The 14953-nt window shown below is 56.1% G+C and overlaps 1 protein-coding gene across 1 annotated transcript; it reads left to right on the forward strand.

The window, feature by feature from the left end:
• The first annotated feature begins 491 nt into the window (after positions 1-491).
• On the forward strand, positions 492-11430 carry BSND (barttin CLCNK type accessory subunit beta). Its single transcript, XM_054572042.1, has 6 exons — positions 492-668; positions 5705-5799; positions 7529-7798; positions 8825-9253; positions 10520-10845; positions 11087-11430. The coding sequence occupies exons 1-6, from the start codon at positions 492-494 to the stop codon at positions 11428-11430; spliced, it is 1641 nt and encodes a 546-aa protein (XP_054428017.1).
• Positions 11431-14953: the final 3523 nt, after the last annotated feature.

Consider the following 14953-nt stretch of genomic DNA (forward strand, 5'->3'; position numbering starts at 1 on the left):
ATTCTAAAATGCCAGCCTGTGGGATCCTGGAATCTTCCAGCGGCGTTCTGATGTGTTTTGGTTGCAGCATCGGACCGGGCTTCCCATGACTGGCTGGTGCGGGGCCCCCTGTCCATCCAGCTCAGCCCCACACAGGCAAATGAGGTGATGTCAAAGCCTTGGCTGGGGCCCAGCTCCTGTAACCACCCCCTCTGCCTCCTGGCTACTCCCTCACTCAGAGTCACACACACACTCCCGCTGGGCCCAGAGGGAAGGTGAGAGGAGTGAAGGTTGGGTGGTGGGGGCAGAGGCCATTGAAGCGTAGCTCCTGCAGCCCGGTGAGCCCGTGGGTCCCGGAGCTGCGGCTGGACCTGTCCCCTCTTCAACTGTAAGTCCAGGTTTGCAGTGATCCCGGAGCGTCCTCCCTCCAGGTGTGAGGTGTCCGGTGTCCACGCCGGTGTGCGGGCGCCCCTCTGCGGGCGGTGCACGGGCTGCGGCCTGGCAGAACATCCATGGCGGACGAGAAGACCTTCCGCATCGGCTTCATTGTGCTGGGGCTCTTCCTGCTGGCCCTTGGCACGTTCCTCATGAGCCACGACCGGCCTCAGGTTTATGGCACCTTCTACGCCATGGGCAGCGTCATGGTGATCGGGGGCGTCATCTGGAGCATGTGTCAGTGCTACCCCAAGGTAGGCGGTGGTGGGGAGGGTCGGCTGGGGGCAGGGGCCGGCAGCCAGGAGGGCAGGGGCCTGAGACTCTATTCCAGGCATAATGCCCAATCCTTCAACAACCTTTTCATCTTCCCCCTTTGGGCTCCCTTGCCTTCTCTCCACTCTCCTCATCATCTATCCACCCACCCACCCATCCATGCATGCATGCATGCGTCCATCCATCCATCCCTTACCATAAAGATTTATCAGAAGTCTCCTTGCATCTGAAGCCCTGAACTAGGCCCGTGAGGAGACACAGTGAGACACAACACACAACCATCCATGTGCTTGAAACCAAAGTAAATGAATGCTTGCTACCTGCCAGTCACTCCTGCATTTACGGTGCAGCTCAGTCCTCCTCCAGAGTTTTTACACCTCTGTAGTTCCATTTGATAGTGGAGAAGCCTAAAGCCCAGAAAAGTGAGGTCGCCCAGCTCCTAAGGGTCAGATGTGTGTCCATATCTCAGATGATAGTCCACCTCGGAGGGCTATCCCTGTGTCCCAGAACTGCTGAGAGTTCTGGGTGGGCCAGGTGTAACCCTTGGGTTAGTAGCTTGGCTTGGGTCAGTAGCGCTCTCTCCTTCAGAGTTTCAATGTACTCCTAGCCTTGTGAGTGACTTAGTGATGGGAATAGCATTGGTTTAAGAGTCCTGAGTTCTAGTTCCAGCTCTGTCCCAAACAGAACTGACCTTTGTCTTTCTGAGCCTCAGGTACTTACATCTGCAAAATGGGGCCCCAAATCCCTATTTCTTCCAGCTCATGGAGTTATTATGAACAGAGAATATATGGGATATAGGAATGTTTTATAAACTATAGAATGTTATGGCTGTCACCCTTATGGGTATTGATCCTCCCAGCAACCCTGTGGAATGGACATTGGGAGTTGTAAGCCTTTAGTGCTCCAAGAGGTTGTGTGGCTTGTCCAAGGTCACACAGCTGGTCAGACAGACCCAGGGAGACAAAGAGAGAAGCATGGAATCTAACTTGGGCTCTGTCTCTAACTGCTTGGAAGACTTGTTCAAGTCCCTTCCCTCTCTGAGCCTCAGTTTCCTTCCTTGTACAATGTGTGAGTCAGGAAGAAGGGGTATGAAAGGGGGTACATCTAAAGGCGCCGCTGGCCCTGACATCTAGGGCCCTCGGCAGCCCCGTACCACCTGCAGCCCCTCCTCGTCTTTCACCAGGAGGCTGTGCTGGGGAAGGTGATGAGGGGAGGAGGCTCCCGGGGGCCTGGGCCTGGGCCTGAGCCTGGCTCTCCCAGCCCTGCCCCCTCCATGGGCCAGCCCCGGGCCGTCAGAATGTTTGGGGCTGGGGCGGTCCTGGCTGGTTTGTAGTCATTTACCCAGCAGTTTACAGTCAACTCGCCTCTGTCTGTGCAATGCCCTGAGCACAGGTCACCTAGAGGAGGTACTTGGGGCCCGAGCCACCCACGTAACCACCTCCATCCTCCTCCTCGTCCCAGTGATGAGGCTGGACCCCGGACACTGCAGGGGTGCGGAGGGCAGTGTCCTTCCTGCACCATCCCTGTTTACCAGACGTGGCCCTGGGGTGGTGGGTGGTGACCGGGTGGCAGTGGGGAATGAGGGAGACAGAGGGGAGGGGGAATATTGCTCTGTATTAATGAGTAACTGTTGATAGATTCACGTGTTCCCGTGCTGTGGAGGCAGCAGGTGGGGTGGAAACACGTCTGAGTGTCCAACAGGCCCGGATTCAAATCCCTCCTCCCTCCTGCCTCCCTTCTATGACCTTGTCAGAGGGAGCCTCCCGCCTCCCGAGCTGAGTGGGAGGAACCAGTGGGGGTTTGTATGTGGGAGACCCGGCATCACAGCAGGCCCAGAGCTGGTTCTGTGTGTCATTCTCAGGACTGAGTCTGTGCGAGTGCAGGTGTGGGTCTGTGTGGGTCTGAGACACGGCGCGCCAAGGGGCGGCAGGGGAGTGTGCGGGACACTGGCGAGGCACGTTAGAGGGGAAGGCCCTGTCTCCAACATCGTCTCCTTGGTGTCCCCGCCATCAAAATGCTCAGCAAATGCTGGTGCCTGTCCTCCAGTCAGGATCCTACCTTGCCTCTGCATGTCTGATAGATGGGAATTTCCTAGATTGAAAGAAATATAAATATAAGGAACTGGAATCAGCCCATTACGATATGAAGGTTAGAGGTAGCCAATACCAATATGAAGTAAGCTGTCCCTGTCTATGAGGGGCTGGGGGTCTTGCAGGAAAGACAATTTTCTGCCTGATGGGTTGGGGGCAGGTTCCACAGAGGAGGTGAGCTGGCTCTGTGGGCTGGTAGAAGTTCACCAGGCAGAGAAGATGGGAAAGACAGTCCAGGCAGAAGGAACAGCCTGACCAAAGATGCCAGGTGAAAGAGCACGGCAGGGGGTGTGGCAGGGGTGTGGGGCTGGGGGACGGGAGGAGGAGAGAGAAGGGGGCTTAGCTCTGCAGGGCCTGAGATGCCATGCTCCGGAATTTGGATCTGATCTTAGCCATTGGTGGATGGGGCGAGGGAGGGACATGATCAGCTTTGTAATTCAGGAAGAGTATCCCGCTGACGTTGGGAGGAGGAAGGTCCAGGGACATCCTGTTGGGGAGGCCCCTTTCCGGTCCAAGCGAGAGATGATGGTCTCCTGGACTAAGGCAGAATGCGACCCCAAGGTTGTAGGAACTCAGAAGACACGTCAGATTCCTCACACCTATAGCACCTGCTGGAGTGGGACAGGGTGCTGGCTCTTCCACCTAGCTTACCTCACTGAAATTCTGAGGTAGGCTTGGTCCGACATGGTGGTCGGCTGGGCCTTAGGCTTGAGAGAGGGGGAGAAATCTGGGACAGTCTAGTGGGGGGACAGGGACGGATGCTGCCCCTGCTAGCCGAGATGGGGCGGGGGCGCTGCCAGAAGAGGGAGGACTGGCAGGGAAAGCAGTGCCTCTCCCTGTCCACCCCCTGCCTCTGCCCACAGGCCCCCGCTTCTCGCTCCTGCCTGTTTGGCTGGGCCCAGGGCTGGGCCCTTGACTTGTGGTTGATGGCTCTGTCCTCTCCGTGGGCCCCTTCCTTGCCTCTGCTCCCTCCTTTTGGGGACTGCTGACTGCTCTGCCTAAACACAGATCTGTCTGCGCTGTCCCGCTGAGAATTCCCCCAGAATTCCCATTGCTTCTGGATAAAGGCTGAACTCCTTAGCCTAATGTTCTAGGGTCTTCACGGTCTGATCCCCGCTCCCTAGATTCAGTTCTGCCAGTTCTCCTCTCTTAAAAGGACTTGTGTTCTGAGGTGCTCCAGTCTTACCTTCTCCTCCAGGCTTTTCACAGTGGCGACGATAACGTCGATGGGGGTGATACTGATAATGCTGATGGAGTGAATGGGGATCGTGGTGATGGTGATGATGGGGTGGCGATGAGGAGGAGGAAGGTGGTGACTGGGTCATGAGATACTGAGGCATAGGCAGGGGCAGCTTCTTCGAAGTTCAGAGGCAGCTGGCAAGAGCAGGGCATCCTTAGCGGGTGCGGAAGACACCAGGGCCCTGTGTTACGTCCAGACATCTGGGGGGAAGCTTAGCCCTCCAAGGAGTTCTAGACCTCCTCCGCCTGTCATTGCTGTCCCCAGCAGGATGGGGCTCTTCTGATGCAGACAAGTGTCTCTTACTCCCTGCACTCCACGAGGGGGGAAAAGGGGCCATGATGTTTATGAACCTGGGACAATACAGAAGGGTCTCATCAAATATTTGTTGAAAAATTTTCAGTTGAGGAGAGCAGGACTCAGAAGGTAACTGCATCCTCAGTGGCATCAAGCTGTTATTTGCTGAGCAGCTACCACGTGCCAGGCATTGTGCTGGGGATTCCTTATATATTATCTCATGGAATCTTCACAGCAGCCCCAGCAGACGGGCATTGCTAGTCTTATTTTTTTTAATTGTGGTAAAATACACAACATAGAATGAACCATTTTTAAGTGTTAATCCATTTACATTGTGCAACAGATCTCCAGAACTCTTTTTATCTCAAAACTGAAACTCTCTACCCACTGAACAGTAACTCCTCCTCCGCCTCTTTCCAGTCTGTGGCAACTACCATTCTGCTTTCCGTCTCTGTGATTTTAACTATTCTAGATACCTCATGTAAGTGGAATCAGACAGAATTTGTCTTCTTGTGAGTGGCCTATTTCTTTGAGCTTATCCGTGTTGTAGCTTGTGTCAGAACCTCATTCCATTTTAAGGCTGGATAACGTTCCATTGCGTGCATAGGCCACATTTTGTTTATCCATCATCTGTGTAGGGACACTGGGGTTGCCTTTACCTCTTGCCTACTGTGAACGATGCAGCAAATGTCCCTTCTGGGCAAGTCCCATTTCACAGAGGACAGAGAGGCTCTGGGAGGTGGGGGGGAGCTGACCTGTCCAAGGAAGGTTCTTACCCAGCCTCCCAGACCCAAAGGCAGGCTCCATCTGCCTCATTCCACTGCCCGCTGTATGACCCACCTCCCCACCACCACCCCATGCCCCTGGCCTGGGGCTACACTTACAGAAGCCTCTTGATCCCTGAAAGTTCAGCGACAGGGGCTGGTGGGCACAGCCCCAGTCATCTGTCCTGCACCACATCCTCTGTGCCAAGAAATTCATGACCATGCCCTGCTCTCCACTCATTTATCACATATGAATGGGGTGCCTGGCACATTCTGGGCACTGGATGAGGACCCTGGTATATGACAAGATATGAGCAACTCCAGAGCAGGGATGTTTGTCTCATTCATTCCCTGCTGCCCCCTCGGGCCTAGAAGAGTGCCCAGCACACAGCAGGTGCTCAATAAATGTTGGGTGAATGTAGAGCCAGGTGGGAGCAGGAGCCCAGGGATTTATTCACCTGCTGGTGCTGGCCCTGAGCAGACCGCTCTCTTGTCATGAAGGGGAGGCGCTCCCTGCCTGGGCCTCTCCCCCAGGGCACATGGTGAGGCGAGGCCCAGGCTGTGGGGGGAGCAGCGGCCAAGGGCACGGGCGAGCCTCCACAGAGACGCCGACTCCCTTTGCCCTGCAGATCGCCTTTGTCCCTGCTGACTCCGAATTCCAAGGCATCCTGTCCCCGAAGCCACCGGGCTTGATGGAGAACGGACTCGCTGCCGAGATGAAGGGGTAGGAGCTGTGCCCTCTGGACCTGGAGGGGTGGATGAAGGGGAGGGGCAGTGAGCCCCTCTCCCTTACACAGGGGAGTGAGGGAGGGGGCTGGAGGTGGGGGCAGTGGTTCTGCCCCTTATTCCACGCTCTGGCTTCGTCTTCCCACTTAACTAAGAATAGACTATTAGAAGTCAAGGATTGTTTTGAACTCTCGATTCTGTGAGACAAGCATGATTATTCCCATTTTACCGATGAGGAAACTGAGACTCAGGGACTTTATCCTGTCTTACAGTCAACTAGTGGCAGACCAAAAATCAAAATCAAGAATTTAGTTTGACACTAAATCTCAAAGAGCTGTGACTACAGCAAACAGGAGGACAATGATGGCCAAGGCACAGCCCGGGGCCTCTGCCACTCACTGGCCGTGTGACTTTGGGAAAGTGATGTACCTCTCTTTGCCCCCGCTGTAAAATGGGGATATTAATGGTACCTTCCCCCTGGGGGTTCAGGGAGGATTCAGTGAGATAAGAATGAGCCAAGTCCTAAGAATAGAACCTGGTGCACAGTAGGCCCTCCACAAACCGGGCACTTTGCCTCCGTCACCTCCTTCAGTCCTCACGGAAACCATGTGAAGCGGTGGAGGAGGATGTTCCTTCCCTTATGCAGATGTGGAAAATGAGGCTTGAGAAGTGCAAGCACAAGCCCCAAACCTCACGGGGAGTCACTGACAGACCAGACCAGACCTGCCTCCCCCCAACCGCCCATACGCAGGTGCCAAGCCCTGGCTCTCCAGGACATGGCAGAGAGCACTGTGGCCTGGGAGAGATGGTGGGACCAGCCGCCCCTGCCCTGCTCCCAGAGGCTGTAACCCCATGCCCAGAGCCAGGCTGCAGGCCCAGCGTCTGTGGCTGGAGCCCTGGAACTCTCTCTATTGGGCTTGGGGAAGGAGGTCCTGATGGTAGCTTATGTTCCTGGCACACAGGGTGACCGACTGTTCTGGGGAAATGAGGTGGCAGAACCTGGGTGGGCTTGGGAGCCAGTCTCAGGACCCATCACATGGGGAGGCGCAGGCTGCCCTGAGTTCTGGGCTCTTCCTTGTCACTTCCCAGCCATGGGACCCTGGGCCAGGGACCTCATCTCCGAACTTCACTTTCTGGAGGGACTGTAGAGAGAGCGAGAAAACATGATGCCTGGAGCCCCAGCACCGACACCTCGTGTCTGAGCCCCCCAGTCAAGCCCGCTGAAGTCCCTGCGCCTCAGTTTCCTTCAGTGTCTCCCAGAGTTAGGGGTGAGGGCTAGAGGAACCACCTGACAGAGCCTGGCAGGCAAGGAGCACACACGATAGCTGCTCATGACGGCTGATATGTCCTCATCTGAAAACTGGGAACGGTTATTCTGCTTAAAGTTGTTCAGAACAAATGGGATAACAATCACAAAGCTGTTAGCCCACTGTCTGGAGCCTGGTACTCTCCCAGGCAGTGAGACTGGCCTTCATTCTGCAGTTATGCCTTTGGGGTGAACTTTGGAGACACGGTGAAAGGAACGCTGGGCTGAGAGTCTGAGCCCTGCCACCTGCTTTACTTTGCCCACGAACTAGGTTCTGTAATGACCCTTAAGGGCTCCTTTGAGATCAGGGAAGACCAGGCGGCCAGACCAGGTGGGCCAGGGGACAGCACCAATGTCTGTTGAATGACTTCTTGCCCACCTGCCTGTTCTCTCTCCTGCTGTCTGCTGGGTCCTCACCTAGCCCCCAGCCCCCCTACGTAAGGCTGTGGGAGGAAGCTGCCTATGACCAGAGCCTGCCCGACTTCAGCCACATCCGGATGAAGGTCATGGGCTACAGCGAAGATCCCCGCCCCCTGCTGGCCCCTGAGCTGGGACAGCAGCAGCTGGAAGCTGGTGATAGAGGGGAAGGTGGCCCTCGTGAGGCTCAGGCCTGGATGGAGGCTGCCGTGGTCATCCACAGGGGCTCGGATGAGGTCGGGGGAGAAAGAAACCCAACTCAGAGCAGTCCTAGGTGAGTGTGCAGAGCGCAGGAGCGGGGACGATGCCCGCTTCCGGGGTGTGGGCCCCGCAGGGGTGGTTGGACACATTTGGGAGGAGAGAGGGCAGTGGGAGTGGGGATGGCCAAAGAGGCAGCAAGTGTGGCAGATGCCTGAGTCTGGGCTTAGTGGGGCCTGGGTTCCCACAGGTCTGCTGTGTAAACTTAGCAAGTTTCTTACCCTCCTGAGCCTCAGTTTTCCCCACATGAGAATAATCACTCCTTCTGCAGGGGGTTGTTCATGAAGATCGGGACAGTATAGTTAAGTGTCCAGCACCCCGTAGGAACTCTGGGCTGTCTGAGTGCTTGTCATGCATAGTGGGGGGCAGGGAGCCGGGGAGCCTGAGTTCAAATCCAGACTCTGACAACTATTGTGCTCTGTGACCTTGGGCAGGTCACCCCGAGCCCCTCCCCCACCTCTACCATCCCTGGATGTTTATGAACTGCTTCCTTATTCATCCATTTATTCACTCCTCCTACCACTGCTGTTGGGCACCTACTCCCTGCAGGACCTCCCAGTCCAATGGGGGAGGCAGGTGAGGGAACAGAGGGTGACGTGTACTGTGATGGGGGCTGAGGGCCCAGAGGAGACCCCTGAGTTGTTGGAGACGTGGAGGAGTGACCTGGTTTGGATAATAACATAATAAAGGCTCATTTCTTGAGCACCTGTTATGTGCCAGGCATTGTGCAAAGAGCTTCGCACACTGCTAATTACTGCTGATGTGTCCTCATTTGAAAAATGGGAGTGATTATTCTACTTAAACGTATTGCTCAGAGTAAATGAAATTGACACGCATAGAGCCTTTCACCCACTGTCTGCTGTAAACCTCAGAGACACCAGAGGAGTGACTACTGTTGTACTGTTCCCACCTTATAGGGGAGGGAACCAAGGCCCAGACGGGGTGAACTCGTCTCCCCTTGCCTTGTGTCTACTGGCTGAGGTTTAGACCCAGGCAATCTGACTCAGAGCTAACCCTGTTCTCTCTGCCTTGGCCCCTGCAGCCCCCCAGCCTGTCCCCAGGGCCCCGCACCCTTGGCGTCCTTCCAGGATGACCTGGATGTGGGCTCCAGCGGGGGCGGCAGCCCCAGTCCCTCTCCACCTGAGGGGGAGGAGCCTGAACCCTCGCCGCGGGAGCCCTGGGCCTGCAGGTGCCAACTGGACCGCTTCCACGACTTTGCTCTGATCGATGCCCCCATGTCGGAGGACTCACCTCCAGAGGGGCAGTGGCAGGATGCAGCCTCACCCTGCTACTGGGAACGGTCCCCGAGGACAAAAGAGGAGGAGGCGGCTTCGGACACAGGTGCAGAGGAGCCGGAGAAGGAGGAAGAAGACTTGTACTATGGGCTGCCGGACAGTCCCGGGGACCCCCTCCCAGACAGAGAGCTGGACTTTGAGCTCGATGCCCAGGGCTTAGATGGAACTGCCCCTGGGTGCTAACCTGGCACCAGCCACTAGCCCTGTGTGATTTCACAGGGCCTCGGTTTCCCTATCTGCAAAATGGGGTTGTAGGGAGGTTCAGGTGAGATGGTGGACCCTAGAGCGCCTGGAGAACTGTAAAGAAACATTGATGTTCTAATTGTTACTTTGGGGGTTAAAGCTTTGAAGGTGAAATGTGATACATTGAGAGGATTTGCAGCACCTGGGGCCCACAAGCACCTTCCCTGCCTCCCCCCAAGCTGGCCTCTGAACAGGAGCCCTCCTCGGTGCAGCGCCCGGTTCTCTGAGCCTCTGTGAAGGCCTCTCAGGGTTCCCGTTCCTGCTGAGCCTGCTACACAGTGGGATCTGTCTTCACCCACAGCTGAGCACCTGTCCCCGCCCACATCCCTCCTGGGGCTCCTATGGCTCAGGGGTCCAAACCCTTCCAGCACTGACCTCTGCTGACCTCCCAACTTACTCCCCACATCAGCCCTACGCCACACCCTCTGCCCCTCACACTCCCCTTGCTCTCCGTGCCTTCCTGTGCCATCTGCCTGGCAAATGTGTGCTCATCCGTCAGACCCTTGCGCAGATGTCCCTCCTCTGAAAGCGTTTCCTGATGTCACCACCTCCTGGAACAAGTTAGTCTCAGCTCCTTGGCGCCACCTTTGGGTCTTGAGCACTTATTACGGGAGCATGACTTCAAGGCTAGTGCTCTTGCTTCCCTCACACTGGTATCTCCTGTATCCAGAATCAGTGGTCACTGAGGGCGTACGGAACTGACCAGAACGCTCTGGCATTCAAACTTCCAAATGGCCTGCATAGGAGTCACAAAGCCAGGCAAAAAGCCCCCAGAGTAACCTCCAGAATACATCTGCATTGGCTTAGGACGGCGGGTGAAATGAAACTTCCTGGCTTAGTTTGATTCAGGTGGCTTTTCCTGAGCATCTACTACGTGCCAGACAGTAAGCCAGGATCTTTAGGGGGAAAGAGACATGAAGTGATGAACAGTTCTTGCCTTCAAAGGACTCGCCATTCAGTGAGGTTGATTTTTTTTTATAAGGTAGGGGCAGGGTGCAGAGCAGGAGCCAAGGTGGAAACAGAGGAATCACAATAAAAAAATCAGCGCACCCGAGGCAGCTGAGTGACACCTGGGACCAGCGAGCCTGTGGCCAATAGCTCAGCCTGCGTCCGCAGCCCCTGAAGATATCACTGTATTGTAGCCTCACCGAGCATTGCTTTTAGTATGCTGCTCTCCGCCACGCCCCTCTGTGTCCCAGCACCGGGGCTGCGGCAGCTGCTTCAGAGGAAGGGGCAGCGGCACTACCTCAAACCAGGTCCACACCCTTCGAGCTTGCCCTCTGGGCCACCTCGGACGGGGAGACCTTCTCCTGGGCTGGGCCTCTGGGTCAGGACTGGGAGGCCCGGCAGTGGGAAAGGGAAGCCCTCCATGCTGGGTCAGAAGGGCACAGCTCCCCTGGACTCTCCCGTTTCCTTCTGGGTCATTCTACCTCCAGTATGAAAGCCTGGGCAGTGAAAGGTGTTGCCGGGCACATCCTCTGCGCCGTAACTGACGTTCCCACCCATGACCCGGGTCATCAGACGGGTGAGGTGTGGTGTGTTTCCATGCTCTGTTTACTAGGGCGGGGAGGGGGAGGCCTGAATCAGAAACAGCACCAGCACGGATGGTTAAAATAAAAATGTTTCCAATTCTTAAAGGGGTCACCTTCATTCACCTGCAAATTCTTTTATGTAAAACCACCTGTTCCCCCTCTGGGCGGGATAAATGAGGCATCATGCCTGGCGGGCACCATGGGCACCCTGTGGAAAGTGAACATCAAACACAGCGGTTGACCATGCGGCACAGCTGTGTGGTGTGGCCCCGGTGTCCCTGAATCATCAGGGTAGGGCATTGTCCAGACCTTACCCAGAAATCCAAGGGCCGCTGGCTGCAGGCCCACCAAGCAGGGAGGCGCCAACCCCATCCTGGGAAGTGGTGCTGAGGACTTGGGGCAGCAGAGGGAGATGCCGGGACTCGGGCTTCGGCTCCAGTCCCGGATCCCCACCCCCTTGCTGTGTATGGGGAGCCGATATGCCGCTCTGCCCGGAACAGCCCCGGTTATGCCCTGTCCCTGCTTCGTTATTAGTGGTGCCCCCTTTCACTCTCAAAGCCATCCCATTTGGACAATAAACTATATATTCACCCTACTCTGTGACCTTGGGCAAGTCCGGTTGCCTTTATGTACCTCAGCTCCCTCATGGGCAGAGGGAGAGGAGGAGCCCCTATCTTTGACCTTTGCAGGGGTTAGGCGGTGGGGGTATCTGACGGAATCCATCTGCTGATGCCTGCAGGAGACCACCAGGAGCTTCCCTGTAGCTGATAGTTGGGTTTATTACTGACTGCGATGTGGAGAACAGACCCCGGGGGACTGTCTCAGTAGGAGGTGTGAGGAAGGACTCCTGTGGGATTTGGGCTTGTGCGCGGTGGTTGGGAGGAAGGTGCGAGACGTGGGACTCTGCTCTGGACTGGATACGGTCCGGAAGCAGCGCTAGTCCTGTGATGCGGCGTAGGAACCCACCAGGTGTCGGCGGGGGTGGGGGGGGGGGACCGGCCCAAGCTGAAGCTGGTAGCAGAGAAGTGGCTGTCATCCTCCAGCTGCGAGAGGAGGATGTGTGGTGATTGTGGTGGCTGTGACAATGTCATGTTTGCCTGTGCTCGGCCATGGCTACCGAGTGGCCTTGACTTGTCCTGCCCCATCGCGGTCACAGAGCGGCCTTGTCCGGGGGCTTGCTCACGTTCTGCGGATCACCAAGCCTCCCGTGAGGGCCGCTGCTCCTCCTTTTGGCCTCTGCTGGTGGTTCTTCCTCAGGGGGCACTAGTGCTTGTGGGGAGGGGGCGGGGAGTAGAATGCACTGGGGATTTCATTTGAAAAGAAGGACCAGTGGCTTTTGAAAGTTTGAAGAGCACAGGTTCGGAGGGCGCCTATTTGGTTCTTCCCCGATCATTTCGGGCTCTGTGGTCTGTCTCGCCAGCTTATTACTTCTGAAATCCCACCATTGTGCCCTTTCCCTTGGCCTTGCCCCTTTTAGTCCCCTCTAAGAATACAGGCCTCTGGGATGGCCCCTCTACCTGGCTGATGAATTGGGAGGGTGAGAGGTCTTTCTGCATGTCCCCCAGGCAGGTGGGGTGCAGAAGGGCCCGGGGGAACAGCCTTAGCGAACCCTGGGATTCCGCTCTCAGCCCCAGGCTCCAGGTTTGTGTACCATGGCAGAAATTCCTGCTTTTGTCACCCTCCTGTAAGGTCAGGGGGACTTTGGAAGTTTCCACTCTGCGGGAGGAAAAGGCCCTGGAGGGATGGCGGGATGGCCCCTGTCCTTCACTGGGAGAGAGAGCAGTCCTGGGGGCAGGGGCTTGGGTTCCCACTGCCTGCTTGCCGTGGCCTTGGCCCTTCTGGGCTTCCGTTCCTGTTCTCTATATGATTAGGTAGAAGGGGACAAGCTTCCACTTCTCCTTGTCCTTAAGCACTGTGCCTGGTGCCTTCACGTCTATCACCCCCTCTGGTCCTTGCCACAGCCCTGGGAAGAGGTCTGTTGACCCCACATTGTAAAGGTTTGTTCTGAATCCCAGATTCTGGAGTCAGAAAGATCCGGGTTTGCCCTCAGCTTCTGTCACTTTCTTGCCGTGTGGCCTTGGAAAAGTCACTGCCCCTCTCTGAGCCTCTACAGCCACATTTACACAGCAGGGAGGATAATTGTGACCCCTCAGGCTGTTGTAACAGAATGGATGGGTACGTCCGTCTCCTTTCTTCCCTCTCCTTGCCTCGGTTTTCTCATCCGCACAGTGGAGGTCAGCCCCGCCCTGGTTATGAATCTATGGGGAGTGGGTTCAGTGAGCCAGGGGCCAAGGGCAGGCCGGCTGACAGCCAGCAACAGGGAGCTAAGGCAGGAATAAAACGCCTCTTTCAGGATGGGGAGGGGGGAGCAGAGCGCTCAGTGAGAGTGGTAGCGTCCCGGCTGCAAGGAGGAGACGCAGGGTTGCGCCTGCCTGCCTGGTTATCCCGCACCTGCGGGGTATCGGCGCCCACGTTCCTCAGCTTACTGAATTTAACCCTCCCACCAGCCATGAGACAGGGCCGTTCCGGGTCAGAGCTGGGACTCAAACGAGGTCCTCAGAGCCTGTGCTTGTTCTACTCTGTCACCCGGTCCACAGATGTAACAACTCAATGATGCACCGACCGTGCTGTGCTCAGGTGATCTCATTTCATTCTCAACACCTGCCATGCTGGTGCGTTGTCCCCATTTTACAGGTGAGGACGCTGAGGCTCAGAGACTTCAAACAATTTTCCCCTCCTCCCGGAAAAGAGCTAAATGGGGAGGAGGAGGTATATCTACAGGGTCTTCGACTCCTGGTAGGAACTGTCCAATAGTCCCAGGTCATTCCAACCCCAGTGAGGTTGGACAAAGACATCTATCAACAAACCAGGCAGCAAGGGTCCACCAAGCACCTACTTGTACCTTTCCCTGTGCTAGTGCTGAGGGCAAACATGCCCCTGGTCCCACGCTTTCCATGACTCCCTGTCACCCACAGGGTAAGGCCAGATTTCTGAGCTTGACATTGGAGGCCGTTCGTGATCTGGCCCCACCTGCCCTTTCCAGCTGATTTGTTCACCACTTCCTCCCACGCAGCAGCCACTGGAAAATGCATCCTTCATGCTGTCCTGCCTGTTTGCTCTGCCCGATGTACTTCATCCTCTTCTCTCCTGCCCCTCAAGGCCTGGCTCAATTCCACCTGTGCACTGGAGCCTCACCTGGCCCTGCTCTCCCCTCCTGGGGCAAAACCGCTCCCTACCCACCTTCTCCCCTGGGTCCTGCTCAAACGGCATGTACCATTCTCGTCCCAGCCCTTCTGATGTGCCTGGCGATGCCCCCGCCAGCCTCCCCACCTGGACTGGGAGGTCCTTCATGGGCAGGAGCCTTACCCTACCCCTATTTCTATCTCCAGGACTTAACAAAAACAAGTGGCAATAGTGCTGGTGGAACAGGATCGAACTGATCCAGACTGTCCTGGACCAGGACCAGAACCAGGTGCCCATTTGGAAGGCGAGCCGGCCCAGGCACACAGGCCACACAGCAGGCATGCAGGGCACTGGCCTTGGCTCGACTGGTCCCGGGTTTGAGACCGGCTTTCCCCCGCCAAGTTCTGTGACTTTGGCCAAGAGACTTACCCACTCTTGTCCTCAGTGTCTTTACCAATAAAATGAGGTCAATAATATCTACCTAATAGCACCTTGTGAGGATTAGATGAGATCGTGCACATTGAGTGCTCAGGGTGTGTTTGGTGCCTGGTAAGCTCCCAGTAAACAGTAGTTTCCATGACTGTTATTTGCAGAGGTGAGGGGAGTGTGTACAATGTGCAGGCATCAGGAGCCAGTGTAGACTTGGGGTTGGCATCCAGCACATTCTCATCGGCAATTTTCAAATGCAGGTCAGTGGGCCTGGCTGGGCTGGTAACATCGGACTCTCCTGAGAAGCTTTAAAAGTCCAGTGTCTTCACCCCCTTCTCCCTCCCCAGAGAGAGCTGGGATGGTCTGACTTTTGCATAAACAAGTCAGGTGATTCTAAAGTACACAAAGGCTTAGTATTTTATTTTTAAATGGGTTGTCAATGGCTGGAACCCTTGGGGGATGATCCGGAGGAGGTGTGGGTTGTAAGCC

Source organism: Pteronotus mesoamericanus, unplaced genomic scaffold (assembly GCF_021234165.1).
Source record: "Pteronotus mesoamericanus isolate MK-2021 breed Mesoamerican mustached bat unplaced genomic scaffold, CSHL_Meso_final contig_105, whole genome shotgun sequence".
Classification (NCBI taxonomy): Eukaryota; Metazoa; Chordata; class Mammalia; order Chiroptera; family Mormoopidae; genus Pteronotus; species Pteronotus mesoamericanus.

What these genes read in the sequence shown, in the direction of transcription:
- BSND (XM_054572042.1), top strand. Translation starts at nt 492, where the DNA reads ATGGCGGACGAGAAGACCTTCCGCATCGGCTTCATTGTGCTGGGGCTC. An exon ending in TGTGTCAGTGCTACCCCAAG is followed by an intron (nt 669 to 5,704) that starts GTAGGCGGTGGT and finishes TTTGCCCTGCAG; the next exon opens with ATCGCCTTTGTCCCTGCTGA. An exon ending in TGACCCGGGTCATCAGACGG is followed by an intron (nt 10,846 to 11,086) that starts GTGAGGTGTGGT and finishes CATCAAACACAG; the next exon opens with CGGTTGACCATGCGGCACAG.